General features: G+C 40.9%; 1 protein-coding gene across 7 annotated transcripts in view; it reads left to right on the top strand.

Moving 5' to 3' along the window:
- The first annotated feature begins 863 nt into the window (after positions 1–863).
- Positions 864–17,109, top strand: part of BCL11A (BCL11 transcription factor A) — a 102,340-nt gene continuing 86,094 nt past the window's right edge. For 2 of the 7 annotated variants that reach the window (XM_048842792.2, XM_048842793.2), the window contains exons 1-2: positions 865–1,951; positions 8,137–8,466. In XM_048842792.2, the coding sequence (XP_048698749.1) occupies positions 1,897–1,951; positions 8,137–8,466 (385 nt within the window). In that variant the 5' untranslated portion in view covers positions 865–1,896. Of the gene's footprint in view, positions 1,952–5,659; positions 5,682–8,136; positions 8,467–17,109 lie in introns of those variants that run through there. The other 5 variants (XM_048842796.2, XM_048842788.2, XM_048842790.2 and 2 more) reach the window with 4 other exon arrangements.

Raw genomic sequence — 17,109 nt, 5'->3', positions numbered from 1 at the left:
CAGCAGCGTGTGTGTGTGTTTCTCCATTAAAGAGACAGGGTCTTGTTTCCAACAGGTCTCCTCTAATTTCTCCACAGACTCTCCCCAAAGGGCGCTTATAACCCAGCGCGTGCACTGCTCACACATTCACGCACACACAAAAGGAGCCGTCCGATCGGAAGCGGCTGAGAATTCAGGGACAGCCCCGACCACTTGCATTCCCTGCTGCTTCTGTGAACAAACTGAAGGATTTCCACCCCCCCCCCCCCGGCTCTCCCTGGGTAACGTCATTATTACAGTTTTGCGTGTTAAAATATTTCTTACAGTCACAGCAAGCTTCTTCTTTCCCCTTCCTGTGCTAGATCCACTTCTTCCCTCCTTTGCACCTCTTTTCTCTCTGTCCCTCTCTCGGCGTTCTCCGCCGGGGAGCCGGGCTCGCCACCTCGCTGCCCTGCCGCGGCACACGCTTTGTAACCCTTCTGCGGAGCAATTGCCACAAACGCTCTCTTCCTCCTCTCCCGCTTATCCCTTCTCGCAACCCGATCCCGCCCCGGGGGAATGTGTGTGTGTCCCCGGTAAGTTACAACCCACGCTGCGGCCGCTGCCTCCTCGGCCCCAACTCCCGCCGCTTCGCCTTGCCCCCTCTGCCCATTTGCTCGGCTCGGCTCGCCCCGCTTCTCGCCAGTAACGTAGCTGTGGTTTGCGCTTCCTGCGCTCCCGTTTCGTTAGTTTTATTAGACACGGTCACTGCTCGTTACATCTCAGAGCCCGGCGTGGCTTTGCAGGCTGCCTCGGCTGTTTTTATTTTATTTGTTTTTTTGGACTGCTGGGTGCGGGGCGGGGGGGGGGGGTATAAAGTTCCACCGCCTTCCCTTTTCCTTCTCATCCTCTGCCTCTTTTCTACTTGACTCTGAAACTCGTCTCCTTTCTCCCATCTCCGGCCTGAAAGGAAGGAGGCTGGCCCTGGCCGCCTCTCCCCCGGCTGCTCCAAGCGCAAACTTTCCTCCGTCCGTCCCCTTGCCCGCTCTCTCCCTTCGTGCTGCCTGCCAGGGCCTGTCACTGCTTCTCGGGGCTTTGCTCGTGCGGCGGTGGAAAGTTTTGAATCCCCTGGCTTTGCCTGCTGGGTGGGCTCCCAGACTACCTGCCGTGCCTCCCCCTCCTGGGAGCATCCCATCGCATTTCACCTGGGCAAGCCTCTCTTCGTTTTTCAGCGCGGGGTGTGCGTGCGTGTGTGTGTGCCGCTGGTTTTATTTATTTATTATTTCCCTCTCCCCTCCTGGCCACTCCTGTGTTTGCCTTCTGCACTTACTCCTCTGCGGCCACTTCTGCACCGCGTGCCCAGCTCCTTTCCCCTCCACCCCAACCCCCCTGCTCCGCGAAGCAGCGTGCGCCTGGTGTCTAGTGCACCCCCCTCCCGCTTCCCCCTCCCCTCTCCCCCCTGCGATCACTGTCCATTGGCTTGTCCTGGTCTCTTTTTCATGTCCAGCCCCTGATGAGTGTCCATTGGTGTTGCCTTCCTCTTCCCTCCTCCCCCTCTCTCCAGCTTGCCCTGCCCATGTTTTGTATGTCTCTGTCCATCCAGGCTCCTGACGTTCAAGTTCGCAGGGACGTCACGTCCGCACTTGAACTTGCAGCTCAGGGGGGCTTTTGCCATTTTTTTCATCTCTCTCTCTCCTTCTCTCCCTCTCTCCCTCTCTCTCTCTTTTTTTCTTGCACAAAAAAAAAAAAAAAAAAAAAAAGCCATGACTGCTATCCCACAATTCATCTTCCCTGCGCCATCTTTGTATTATTTCTAATTTATTTTGGATGTCAAAAGACATTGATGAAGATATTTTCTCTGGAGTCTCCTTCCTTTCTCACCCGGCTCTCCCGATGTGAACCGAGCGGCTCACAAGCCACCGCAGCCACCAACCCACCATGTCTCGCCGCAAGCAAGGCAAACCCCAGCACTTAAGCAAGCGGGAATTTTCGCGTAAGTAACCCAGCGAGCAACGTGCATTTATTTCTGTGCCTCCTTCGGGCGGGTTATTTTATTTCAGAGCAGCGGAAAAAGCGGGCGAGAGGGGTGGAAATGCACTAAATGTTGGCTCGGATTTTCCCCCCGTCTCCGTCTCTCTCTAATTAAATCACCTCGATCACTTTTCTTTTCTTTGCTCCTGGAGCATGCCCCCTTCTTACTCACTCTCTCTTCCTTCTTTTTCTTTTTCATCCCCCCTCTCGCTTTGATCTGCGTTTTTCGAATTGTGCCAGTGTGACTTGTGAAAAGAGCAGAATTTGTCCGTGCGGGGTGTGTGTGTGTGTGTGTGGGGGGGGGAGTGTAAAGAAATCCCTGCAGGAAAGACAGACTGGACATTGGACGCACAGACAGACAGACAGACAAGAGATTAGGGTTCAGTGGAGTGAAGAGAAAAGTCTAGGGGCGCGTGGTTTTAGCCAGATCCCCATCACTCCCGAGCGAAACCTTGTTGCGTACCGGGGGGGGGGCAATGTCCCCCCTTTTGTTTCCGCTCCCAGGCGTGGGGTGTTTGTCCCGCTCTCTTCTGCGCCTCTTTTCCCTCCGCGGCGAAAGGGCAAAAAAGGCAGCAGCGGCTGCTTGTGCTGCCCGGAGCCATCGTTGGCTTTCCCCGGGGCTCCGCCACAATCGGACCTTCCCCCCCGCCAACCGACTCATGCCAGCCTTCCCCCCACTCCTCCCCTCCTCCCCCACTGCCCCCAACTCCTGCCTGCGAACTTGGGCTGCTTGGCTCGGCTGCACGGGGCAGAGCGAGCGAGCGAGAGGAATTCCCTCCTCTCTCGCTTACTATTTTTTGGAAGATTTTCAAAAAAAGTGGAAGTGGATTTTGATTGGGAAAAATCTCGTGTCTGAATGTTTACAAGCACCGCGTGTGCGGGGAGCCTCCTGCCAACAAGCAGAGACAAGAGCAAACCCAAGCAAAGCACACACACACACAAAACAAAACCCCAAACCAACCAACTATCGTCACTGTCACGATCAAATTAAAAAAAATACGCTCCCGGGGACATTTTAAAAATACACTATTCGTCACAAAAATTCTCCCCTTCTTCCACTCCCCCCCAACAAAACATAAAAGCTGAATGCAAAGTAAGCAAGGTCGCTGCTTACACAACAAAAGGGAACTCGGATCTGGAGCGGGTGGGAGGGAAGACGAGAGGAAATATTTTATTTTTTGGGCGGTGGGAAAGCAAAAAGATGCACGCTTGTATTTTATTTCCCCCCAGTATTCCAGGTGTTTTTCTCCCCTCTCAGGGACCGTCCGTTTCAGTGCAATTTCTCTGTCTGCAAACAACACCCCCCCCCGCTCCCCTCTCGCGCTCTGTAAAAGTTTACAATGCAATTTCCCCACTCAGATGCATAGATATTTGGAGCAAGATTTGCACATAGTCCGTTGGAGAATGTTAACGATTTGGATAAAACAGTTCCCGTAAAGGCAGGGGAAGCCAAAACATTTGCTTGCGTAAAGTTTTCTTTTAGACACCTTAAGGTTCTCTTCCCTCCACCCCTCATTGTTTCAGTCATTTGCTACAGTTCTAAGAGCTTTTTGAAATGCAAAACGTTGTGTTATGTTATGTATTGCAACATAACTGTCACAATTCTGGAGGTGCTATCTCTTCCAGAACATGTCGCAGGAACCCACCCCCTTCCACCCCATTCCTCCAAGAGCTGCCGAAACTGGTGCCGACACAAGTAACCTATGTTACTTTTAAAAATGCATATACCAGAGTGCATTCATCCTTAGGGTTTGTGTGTGCGCGTGTGTTAGACTCACTTGTCACAGAATAATTGAAAGATTAGATTTCCATCCCCAAATCCTTCCCCAGTCGTGCAGGGTTTCCCCCTGACTTGGCAATTCCATATGTAATATACAGATACATATTTAAGTTATTAATTTTTTTTTGCTGGCAGTGTAATTTCCATTCGGTACATTTCTCCCTGTGAGATTTGGGGGGCTTGGGGGAGGGGGGGGCGAGATGTGTTGGAGTTGGATTTAAAAAAAATTGGTTAACGATAGGTTTGCATGTGAGATTCAGTCGCTAGGAGGCAGAACAAGATCAAAAAAGCCCAACGAACTTGAACCTGATCAGTTTCACCACGTCTTTAATTCTCAGCATTCTCGTTTAGGAAGGAGGGAGGGCGGGTTTTCTTTCTTTCTCTCTTCCCCCCCTTTTCCCCCTTTCTTTCTCCCCCTCCCCCTTTCTTTGTTCTTAATTTTGCCTTGCTTTATGGCTGGTGAGGAAACAGGAACGCAGCCCGTAGACCCCACACTGGAGAAAAGATCCAGTTTCTCCCTGTAATGTTTGTTTTAACGCCGTTCCCGTCCGCTCAGAGCAGCAAACGATTTCCGAGGATCGCGAGGACTAGCAAGTTGGCCCTTCATTTCCCCTCACTACCCCGACGGCCGATCAAGCCGTGGGGGTCACAGACGGGCTCGGGAGCCTTTCCAGGCGGCGCTGGGCTGGCTGGGATCCCTTCTGTCTAGTCGTAGCTTTGCACGATGCTGTAGCGCGTGGAAAGCAAACGACATCCCCCCCTCCAGAAAAAAAAAAGCTTGAAACACTCTTTCGAAGGGGGAGCTGAGTGGCACCTTCTCATCTGTGACTTTGTGTTTGTTTGGCTTACTTGGACACATCTGCTTTTGTTTGTCTCCCCCCCCCCTCCTCCCCCCAAGCGGGTCGGGTCTCGCTACAGGCCCATCCGAGGCAAAGGCAATCCTCATGGGCGCTGGGGGGGGGGGGGGCCCGCTGGGGTGGAGAAGCGGGAGCTGAGCTGAGCTTGGCCCCAGCCGAAAGGGGAGACGGCACCTTGCTGGCTCGCACGTGTTTGCACTAAGCTTCCGATCCACGCTGCTCCCATTGTGCCTGCTCAGTCCTCTCCAAGTTCGCTCTCCCGTCTTTTTCTTTCCTTCCTTCCCTCATGCGCTCCCGCTTTCTGTCTGCTTTAAAACACCGGCCACTTGCCCACATTATTAGCCATCATTTGTTCCCTTAGACTGTAAGACAATCCCAGGACACACTTGAAGGCAAACTTGGACTAGCCCGTCACTCTCTCTTTCTCCCCTGCTTTTCTTTTTTGTCTTCTAAGCTGGACACAGCCCTGCCTGCTGCTGGGGCATTTAGACCTCTCTGTCTTGCTGAATCTATACAGATACATTTCTCCCCCCCGTCAACCCCCCACTCTTGGTAACACAGAACTGGTGCTTTTTCTTCCATTGCGTCCCTCACACTTCTTTTGAGACAAAAATCCATTGAACTTGATACAGAAGATGGTGTTATTTTGGTGGATGTTGGTGGGGAATGGGGGAAGGGCGAGAGAGAGGCTAGAAATACATGCATCTGGAGAAGTGGGGTTTTTACCCAGGAAAGCTTATGCCCAAATAAATCTGTTAGTCTTGAAGGTGCCAGCAGACTCCTTGTTGTTCTTGTAGAAATACATGTTAATGGAAGGGCATTTTGCATTAAAAACATACAAGGAATGATTAGATACCCAGGAAGGAGCTTGTGATTGCCCCAGAATTCAAAGAAGTGCACTGCAAATCAGTGGCCAGGCCAGGTGAATTGTATTTTCAAATTTTCTTTGTGCACCTGGTTTTTTTTTTTTTAAACAGCAGAAATAATAAAACCACATTTTGCTTTCTCTCAGAGGATCGGGAGCCAAACGTTTTGTAACGAACACGTTGCCAGAGGTATTTCATACATTAGTATATAATTCTTGTTAATTAGCAATAATTTACCTTAAGAGCATAGAAAATGTTGAGGTTACAGGTTTTATATCTGTACATTTGATCATCTTGTTATTTTCGAGAACTTTGCCTCCTATAAAATTAATTAGGTGAAATGTGGAGGTGTAATCAGCAGCCTCTGAATTCCCACTTCATTTCCTGGTTTTGATTGTAAATCAGCCCAGTCAGTACAGTCTTTAGCAAAGTCTGTTTTTGTTTCGCATTACTTTTAACTGTCTGGTATCTGAGCACAATATTCTCTTTCATTGCTGAGTAATATTGACAATTTCAGAAACAAATCAGGCCAACGAATAAATATTACAATTGAGTAATTATTGTGCTAGGTTCCAGTCAAAACAGTTATAAGGAGAATATCAATTTAAAAAAATATTTTGCTACTTTGAGTTAGTAAACTAAAAGTTACAATTACTGCTTAACACAAAAAAACCTTTTTTGTAGAAAGAATCTGATGGAATGACTTCCATATTCAGTTACTCACTTTGTGCAAATGCAAACAGTTGTTACTTGAGAAAATGACATAGACATTTCAGAAACATTCCTGTTTCTTTTTCTATGCCAGAAAAGTGTAAATGCATGTTGTGTATTATCTTTTGGTCAGTAAGGTTAGAAGAAAACCCAAATGATTAAGATATTGTTTTTATTAATATGAATATAACCTTCATATTCCTGTAGTTGACCTTATGTTAAATTAGGAGTAGCACTAGAGGCAAGAAATTATGGAATGTATCAGTGTGTCCTAGTTGGAGCTAAGGTACGGTAAGGTGCTCTTTCAATATTATTTTACACAGCACAACTGGGAGCTACTCCAGATCTTCCTCCTCAATATTCAGCCTAGGTAGGGTTGAAATAAATTTAACCTGAGTTCACTGGATTTTTGCACTTTATCAAAATCTGTTCCAATATTCTGCAGTCAAATTAAAATCTATTTTTTGATTCTCTGTGGCTTTAAGTTCATTAAATGTGAAATTGGAGGCTCACTAAAGAAGGTCAGACTGATTAACTGTTTAAGAGTTGTATTGGGTCTCACTTTCATTTACTGGCAACATTTTGAGGCATTTTATGTTTTGTAGTGTCAGCTCATTTTGGTGGTGGTTGTTGTTGTTAGTATATGTATTATGTTGCATAGGGAGAGAAATACCAACAGGTTTTTTTCCTTGCAAGGTTATAGTGATGAATGCTGCATACATATTGCTAAGATATTTCAATACAAAGTTAAAAAAAGCAAACAGAAAAGAAAGGCATGTCTGCCTTGTTATACAATCCACTGACGACTATGTGTGTAGAAATAGTCTCATAATGAAGCTTTTTGGAGCTCATTCAGAAAATTAGTCAACTTTGACAACATTAGGCAGGGTATTTCAAGTGTAAAGAAAGGTCTTTTCACCGTTGTTATGAAATGTGGCATTCAGTTGACCATACTGATTTATATATGATGAAGACCACAATTGCTAACATATTTAGAATAATTTAGGCATTCCTTTTTTCAGAATGAAAAAAACAAAACAAAAAACCTAATTGGCTTATTTTCTTAAGTATGCAAAGGTATCCTGTTTAGTTAAGTGTCTAAGTAGAATTGCCAGTGAATTTGATATTTCTTTAATTTCTGGGAGGTATCTGAAAAGTATTGCTATTTAGTTTCCTTATTTATTAATTTGGTCTTTTTTCCCATGATTAGTTCACAAGTTTTCAATTTTTAAACGGAATAAAATATAAATATATAAACATACGTACATACACACACAGCACAGGACTATGTAGCCCCTGTGCACATGTGTGCATGCACAATCTATGTGGCTTTTAATGTGTATGTTCATTTATTTGCATGCACACACACGCACACACCTAACTCACAGTTCAACATTTCAAAACGTATGACTTGGTCATCAATATATAGCTATTCCATGACCAAGTCATACATTACGTGTGCGTGCACACACACACACACACTTCAGTCATAAATACATAAACATAAATAATACCTCTGGCAACAAAGGACAGTATTGGCTTTTCTTCATGATACCATAGTTGTCTCACAGTAATTTTTTTTACAGCTGTTATTTTAATTTTTACTATTAAATCATTCATTCAAATTAGAACTTTGTCTAAATCCAGGAATATAGATAAGATTGCAGGTTCCATTCTGACAGTTCTGCATATTACAGCTGCTTTCTCGAAATATGTTCCCTATCAACATCGATAACTACATTTGCTTCTTGTTGGACTGATAATGTGCTATCTGTTCACGTAATGCAGGTTTAATTTTTTCATTCTATAAATATTCAAAACTCGGTGTAGCATCCATGAACAGAGGGCTCAACAACACGATTTTCTCTCTCCCCACCTTCCCCTTCTTTTCACAAGAGGTCTAATGTTTCTCCTTTTGTTTCTTAAACTGCAGCCGAACCTCTTGAAGCCATTCTTACTGATGATGAACCAGAGCATGGCACGTTGGGAGCTCCAGAAGGGGATCATGACCTCCTTACTTGTGGCCAGTGTCAGATGAACTTCCCATTGGGGGACATCCTTATTTTTATTGAGCACAAACGGAAACAATGCAATGGCAGTCTCTGCTTAGAGAAGGCTGTGGATAAGCCACCTTCACCCTCACCAAGTGAGCTGAAAAAAGCATCCAATCCTGTGGAGGTTGGCATCCAGGTCACACCAGAGGATGACGATTGTTTATCAACGTCATCTAGAGGAATCTGCCCTAAACAGGAACATATAGCAGGTAAACTGAAGCAAGGAGAAGCATTTACAAGTTTATTTCCATGTTCAGTCAAACTGTAGTAATAATGCTCACAGTTGTGAAGTGCTGTGTCTGTTTTTCCGTTCTAGTCACCATGACAGCCAATGTGTTAAATACTCTGCGTTTCAGTTCATATTAAGTACACAAAAAATATTTCCAAGTGGCTGAGTAGTTATAGCATCAACAGGCCCATGCAATACTCATGTGTATTTTCAACAGGGTTTGCTGGGATTCTGTTTTCTTAATTGTATATAGTATAGAAGCTGTCTCCTTGTGTGTTGTCTATCTTAATTCCATATATGTATATTTTACACTCTGCTGTGTTATACAAGAACTAGCTTTACAGTCTTTTGTTAACTCAGGGGTGAAAGAGTTAACTGAGCATCAGCTAGCCTTGGATCCATATTGGCTGTCAGCGTATGGACTGTAATTAAACACAGCCCCATGGCAAAGTGACACCACCGACCTTGACTTTAAGATGCCATTTTCGACTGGCCAGGCCAGAGTAGAGAGGGCAGTTGCTGAAGCGCACAGACATGCTTATTCGAAAAGTTTAAGGGCATGTTGGAAATTTCAAAAGGTTGGTTTGACAGGAAAGGCCGCTGTCTGCAGCCTGCCTCCTCAGCCAAATGATAAATGCTTCTCTGTGCTCTCTCTTGTCTCTGATGTGGTTTTGACAGATGTATCTTGATTTTGTTTGTGGTTTACACAACCACATGTCACCCGTACAAATGTCCAAGACTGAGTTCTGTTTTGCACAACAAACAATATATAAATGTAATTTAAAAAAGTAAATAATGTCATTTCCTATGATAAATTTTTAATTGGAAAGACACTATGTGAATGTCTCAGTGGCTGAGGTTAAAATAATTGAACTTAATATGAAAAAGAAAATCAGAGAAATACTGGAAGGCTAACAAGTCAGTTAGTTTCTAAAATCCTGAAAGTAAATATGAACACCACCCATTGCTTGGTATTAAATTATGCTTAAAATATAATTATAAATATGTAGTGCTGTAGCATATTAAAATCAACCAATGCCTGATCTAGTTTTATGGAAACATCAGTTAGGATAAGACATCACTTATACCTCTATTTTAATAGCCTAAAGGGTAGTTCAGTGTTAGCAAAAGTACTGTATGTAATCACATGATATACTGGATCTTGTCTTTGACTTACCATGGCCACACAGTTCAACCATTATAGGTCAGTAGGCATTGCAGGATTCAATGTGATATTTTTTTCCTCCAACCAATCATTAAAATCAAATGTGGCATTTATGTTTTTTGAAAGCTTTGTAGTAATAGTGTATATATATATATACACACACACACGCACACACATATATAGGGTCAACTTACTGGCAAGCTGCATTTTGAAAGATGGCTTAAATTTTGCAGCACATTCAACTTCTGTGACATGTAGGTTAAAGAGTTTTTTTTCCAAAGTGGTATATGGCAGTGACCATTTCCATGTGCTGTCTGTGATTTGAAGGAAAATGAACAGAAGTGTAGGGCATGATTAATGAAGCAAGAGCCTAGCGGAAGGGATTTGTAGTCTTCAGAGATCTGAAGCCATGCTAAATCACCAAATATGGAGTAACACTTGTGTGATGTAACATCGTATTTACATATTGAACGGCTCTGTTTAAAAGACAAAACACAGTATCTGTCAAGCAAGAATTAAAACCACACTTCTTGCCATGGTCTCAAATAGGCCATTCAGTCTAAGATACAACCACACTGAGGAGTTTAGAATTATTTGCTTTAGTTTAGAATTCTACTATTACAGTTGTTGAACCATGTAAGCCAAAGCCTGCCTTCTGTACTCATATATAGAGGGTGGTTACCATTAATTAGATTCCTAGCATTAGTTAAGTGGGCAGAATTTGGCCCTAAAGGATGTAGTGGTGTTGCTAATTAGAAGAATAATATGTTTTTAACTGTCCCTTGTTCTTCTAAATGGTTCAGTAAGCTAAGGACTGAATTCGGGGTATGTACAATATACAACAGACAAAAAAAACCTAAGGACCTGATCCTGCAAACCCTTTCACATGCACATAAATCATATGTGTGCAGATAGTCTTTACTCAGAAAAGTAGTTCCATGAAAGTCAATAGGACTACACACAGAAGTAGAGATTACTCTTGTAAATAAGGACTGCAAGATCTAGCTCCAGTTCTTTTCATGTCTCCTGTGTAGAGAGATTTCTGTGCAATTATGTTTAAAACTGACACATACCAGAAGTCCAATACTGTCTATATTTCTTGCACATTCAAAGCTCCAGCTGGAATCAATGGGAGTTTTGGGTATGGAAGGAATGTAAGATCAGCTTCTAATTGTTTTCAAAGGAAAAATATATACAAGCTCTTCAGTGGGTGCACAAGTGATGTGACTCAGGTGAGGTAAAGCTTTCATGCACGGATAATTATGAGCTCTTATACTGTTCCTTTAATTTTTATTTAATATGTTTCCACACTGGAATTAGTTAACCAAGAGACAGTTTTGTCATATCACAAAGTAATATGTCAATAGCAGGAATGATCACACCAATGATTTCCAGTGTCCGTCAGTGAAATTAACAGTCAGGGTCATTGAATAAGTTGTGGAGTTCAGGTATTTTGGGGGTCCCTGAAGTGAATCTCAGAATGGCAGTTACTCATTCCCATATTTTATATCTGTGTTCCTTTTTGCAGAAGTAGAAAGGAAACAATAATCACAAGAATGCAAAAGATATGTGAATATATAATTTAAAAAATAGGGATAAATGATACAGAAGCTGAATGAACCAATTCTTCATGATAAAAGTCCAGAAAATATATTTAATAACAATGTGAAAAATGCAGCCAGTTAAGTATTCTTCAGAAAGAGGTTACTGTAGTGTTCTAGGTTAGATATATTTATAGTACCTGCTTTGTGTGTCATTTTACAGTCAATAATTTGGTGCATTATAATAAGAGACCATCTTCCTAAGATAAGTAATGCTTAGGGATCAATGCACCCAACTACAAGAAAGGCAGTCACTCAAATGTACAGTGAAATGATGTATATTTTAACTGTCTCTAGGTGTCTCTTCATCCTAACCATTTTCCAGATTAAGGAATGCTTATAATAGTATGTGTGTACATGTACAATATGCATGCATATACATAAAATATAGATACACACATCCATACATAGCTGTTCTGTGTATGTGTGTGTATCTCTCTCTCTTTGGCTTGATATAAAATTTTGAGTGACGATCCAGTGCTATGGCAGAAATGTCATAAATTTAATGAAAATTAATAGGATATGTTGTGTGGGTCCAATGAGGCAGCTTTCATCAATATGTGTGTCAAACACTCACCACCAGATATCAGCAGTCTGTGATTTCCAGTGAGTGCTACGGGCAGGGGTTTAGTTATCCAGTCTCTTATTTTACAATAGAGGAAAATATTAACTGAAGTACCAAGATATCAGTGAATGTAAAACTGCTGTTCACTTACTGAAAAGGGAAAAGAAATATTTATAGTCCATTGGTGTTAGGTTTTGATGCTTGTTGAATATATAAAGCTGTATAGATTAATGAAAGATTATTTTTTGGTGGGGAGGGAAAGGCATTTTAACTACTACTACACTTCATATTTATCTCATTGGAATGTTACATATATTCTCATTTATAATTATGATTGTATAGCTTTATATAGTGTATATACAAAGAGAGAGAGAGAGAGAGAGAGAGAAGTTCACTTTGAGTGCCTGCATCTGTTTTCTCCAATCGCCAGTTAGATACAAATCCAACATAAGGAAAACAAATGTAAGAAATACGTTTCCATTGAATAATCAAATGGAAAATGAACCTAGTATGATACTAACTGATGGACTAAGTACATTTAACTATTAGAATTCTCAGAATAGAATTTCTTTGACTTGTCTATATGCCACAGAAATTCTCTTAGTACACTATTAGCAATTACTGTTGTAATTCTGTGATGCGTAAATTGCATTTCCTTATTATTTTATTTTGTTCTGGATAAAAATCATTGGCTGATGAACTGAATAGTTAGCATTGCATCTAAACAATGAGACAGAAGAAGCTTAAATATTCTAAAATGGCTAAAATTCTAACTGTAATTGTTCAAAACAAAGCTTCATAGCAGATAGTAATGGGCTGGACAAAATAGTTACAAGATGGAAAATTTGTGAGGGCACTATCCAAAGACTCATGATTATGAGATTCTCAGTCCTGCGTACAAGCTGTATTTGTAAATAAGACAGAGAAAGGTTGTGAACTGGCAGCTTGGATGTTTTGTTAAAGTACAATGTCAGAGAAAGTCTCTTTAAGACAAATTGTAAATAGAACTGTCACAATGATTGCATGATTGAGCTACAGAAGTGTCTTTCAATTGTTGGCATTGTCAGAGGACTTTTGAAAGCTTAATTAAACACAGTGGCCTGTATGGCTGAGAAATTTACTTCTAGAAGGGAAAAAAATGTTAAAAACGTAGGCGATCCAAAAGTTGTTACTCTTTCAGTGACACACAAAAGATTAAACTGTTTGTGCATTTTCCTCGTTGCCTTTTTATAAATAACAGTTTTGAAGAAGCATCCATGTGATATCAAGATCATCCCTTGTATGAGGTGGAGATTGTTAGTTTTTCTATTCCCTGCTGTTACAGATAGTTAATGTAAAAATAGCCTTTTATTGGAAACACAAATATGTGTTCATTTCAAGAACAGAAGCAGAGTGTAGAAAGTTTCCTTCTGATTCAGCATGATTATTCCAGGGAGGCATCAAAAGTGTTATAATTCCTTAAATTGCGCCATTTCTTGTCTTCTGCAAATCGTATCCTTTGGTTTAGAGGACTAGAAATATGTTTTGCATTCTTTCTTCTATTATATGTGACATTTAATTGTTAAGCTCACCATGGACTGAAATATAGCTGGATACAAAATATTTGTGGTTGAAGAGCCAGCCTAGCAAGCATTAAATTTAGCAGATATGAAAAAGGTGCAGATTAACATTAAACGCTACAAGCTTTGAAAATAATATACTTAATAAATGTACGCCCTCTGTAGCCAGACTGAACAATAAAGACTGAAATATGGGAGCTGGATGGTGAGGGGGAGAAAGTGTAAGTAAAAGATCTTAACATTAGATTACAGGGGAGAAGTAGATTCTTTCCTAAAGATTTCCATAATTTTGTAATGTAAATTTAAAAAGAGAAGGAAATCTTTTAGCATTACACAATTTTGTACATGCAACCCTGAGAACTTGAATTCCCTTTTTATTCAATTCAAGTAATAAAGACAATTAAGGAGACTTGAGAGACTGTCAGGCTGTGGGAATTCAATCTCCATTTGTTTGTCTGCTCGCACTGTTTATTATATAAAGAAATTTTTTGACAAAATTCACCCCAATCTCCAGTCTGCTTTTATATCCAATAGTACCAGCTTTGTGCAATAAAAGGCATTTAACATCAAGCTGGACATTGCTTGGCACATTGCCACTTTTTTAGCATGGGATCTAATCACTGAGGATCTTTAGTACCTTTCTGCTTGTTCAGATTTCATTTGGGTCAGCAGTGTTGTTATTACAAGGGATTTTTATTTTTTAACTTGGAGCACACTTTCAAAACAGTTTTCCATCTAGGAGGTTTTTATTGTGTGTGTCAATTTGAGGGGTATTGCTGAAGTTCATAAACTATGTCCAGATCATATAATTTAATAGATTAAGACCTGTATTGTTATTTGTAACATGGTCATAAAATTCAGTGCTTTTCCCCCCAGGGGAAATAAGCATATTTAATCTGAATATACACAACATTGGACCTGATTGGGAGCAGGATTGGGCCCACTGTGGTCCATTTCAGTAAATTTACCGTTGTGATTTGCTACATAGTTTTTAAAACAATAGCCTAATCAATTTATCCACAAACCATATTGTTGCTGCCAGAATTGTTTTCCATCACAAAATGAATTTCTACTAAATGTAACTTGGCCTTTAAGATCTGATTCTGCAAGTAGTTGGTGTTAATTTTATGCGCGGTGTGTTGTCTCACTGAAGTCAGGGCTCACATGCATAAAACTACACATGTGCATAAATGCATGGAGCAGCAGGGCCTAAGACTGCAGCTTTTAACATAAACAGAGACCAAAGGCAAATCTGAAATAAAAAGTACCTTCATTATTAAAGCCAGTCTGCTTTATGCCAAACCCATTTTGAAGCCTTATAAACATCATCCCGTATTTCTAATCAGTGTTAGTATGCAATGTATTCTGTATTGGGTTCACTGGAGTTTGTTCCCCAACCTTTATTGGCCAGCGGCACTCACTGTGCATTTTAAAAATATTTCAGAGAGGCTTTTGCTGCTCTTAGAGGGTTAGTACTTGGTGCTGGTGCTTCAGCTCATTCGTCATTCTGAGGTGGCATTGAGTTATGTTGGCAAGGGAAAGGTTTGAGGTGTGGGGTGTGGTGAGGGCAGCCCTGATCCCAGCAGGGAATTTGTGTTCTTCATTTGCCTTTACAATAGGAGCACAGTTACTGTACCTTGGAGCAGCTCTCAGGTGTGAGCTCAGATGGGCACATGTAAATGTCCTGTCAGAGGCAACACAGGAATATTAATGTTCCCATACTACCACACGATAATAAAGCTGTACACAGCAAGCTTAATATGCAGCTAGTCTGGGGAATTGTATAAAACTTAGATGGCCTAGTGTGAAAGACAGCGGTGGAAAAATGTTCAATATGCCACAGATTCCATTCTTGTTTTCCTTTGATCTAAGGCAAAATGAAAACATCCACTTTTTTCCTGCCTCATTTCAAATAACTGATTTTCTCCTTCACCCCTCCCAACCCTCTCCAAACCCTCCGCCCACAAAATATACAAAGATTGCATATATGACATAGAATGGAATTATTTGGAAATATGTCAATAATTGGAGTATTTTCTTTTTCAAAGTATTAGCCCTCATTTATTTTTACTACTTGAGATTGTTTATTTTGCTTTCCTTTTTTAAATGTCTCTATCTGTACTTGATTGTAACAAAGGAAATATAATCAACATATGCAGTCAGCTTCAGTCTCCTTTACCCCCGACTGTAAAAATCAAGCGATCCTTTAAATCCAGAGTAACTGAGTTAGTATTCACACAGGTTTCATTTGCACATTCTTACAGGTTCACAATTTAAATGCCATTAAAATGTATATTTCTCAGCTTGGGGATGTTAGAGGATTTTTAATAATGTGTTCATTTAACAGAATCAGCAGCTGTCAGAACCAGTTGTAGTAAATCCATGAAACATACAAAGAAAAATACACGTTTCCTGAAACAAAACACTTGAAACAAATTGCCTGCCAAAAAGCTGTTGAGTTCTAGGTTTGCAGATAATGCACAGAAGTGTTTCTTCTCTCTGCTCCCTCTGGAGACCCATGTGAGCTTGTCTGATGCAATTCCATTGGAAGTTTTACTTGAACAGGTTTCTGTAAAACAACACCTTTCCATATTGGATGGGTGCATATAAACCAGCCTGCGATTAGGTTTTTGTGTTTTACTAAAAATATAAAATACCAAGGTTAGTGTGATAGACACACGCACACACACACACACACACACACAGAGTAATAACTACATGAACATCAAGGAAATGATCAAGCTTAATCTTTCTGTGAAATAACTGTTGTGGCAAGGAAGCAACTTCACTGCTAAACTGTGCCTTTACAAGTAGGTGTTGTCAGTGTGTTATTTAGGGCTGAATCAGCTTCAGTCGTTGAATTCACACTGGAATACTGAACATGTACATTGATGAAGGGTTACCTGGGGAGATTTGTCCAGTCAAAAACAATGAGTTTTTGTTTGCATCCTCCTTGTTCTCAACATAAATGCTGAAAAGTCACACCTACAATTTAATCTTAGCTTTATCTAAACCACTTTTCTGATTAAAAACCTCTAACCACATAAAGAATGAAATTATTGTTGAATAGCAGGGACCTGAAGAACCTTGGCACTGTGTATGTGTGTGTATCTATATCTATAACTATATATCTTAGTCTCCTTTCTTTTAATAAACTCAAGTTCTAGCACATTACCCATGAGGAAACAATTTCTAATTTCTAATTTCATGTTCATTATTTGCTCAGTTGATGTAAAAGGCAATGAAGTACAAAATGCAAGAAACAACCCCCCGGCCCCTCAAAAACAAAAAAAACCCCCAAAACCCAACCGCCCAGCAAAAATTATACCAATTAATTTGCCATCAAATAAAATGCAACCTGGCTATGCTATCAACATCACAGCTGATGTATCAGACACTGCCATGTTAGTTTTGTAGTGTATTGGCCATTGAGTTTATTTCTTTTTGGAGAAAAAATAATGATCAGCTAAGGATTGCACTAAAGCCAGTTCACATAATATGTATGATACATTTACTGCTACGGTGTAATCAATGGCTTTCGACCATTTATTTATCAGTAATATTATTTAAAAAATTGTTTTGTTCCCAGGAAACATAATAATGTCACATCCTCATTCTCTGCAAATTAGTTTGTATTAAAAAAAAGAAAAAATAATCTTACTTCCTGCGGAATTCTTTACAGGCTGTAATATTGTGGAATAAACTATATATTGTCCTGTGTTAAATTTGTATG

Source organism: Caretta caretta, chromosome 3 (genome assembly GCF_965140235.1).
Source record: "Caretta caretta isolate rCarCar2 chromosome 3, rCarCar1.hap1, whole genome shotgun sequence".
NCBI classification, from domain to species: domain Eukaryota; kingdom Metazoa; phylum Chordata; order Testudines; family Cheloniidae; genus Caretta; species Caretta caretta.
The sequence above is the reverse complement of the archived record's forward strand: the minus strand, read 5'-3'. Positions and strand labels throughout refer to the sequence as shown.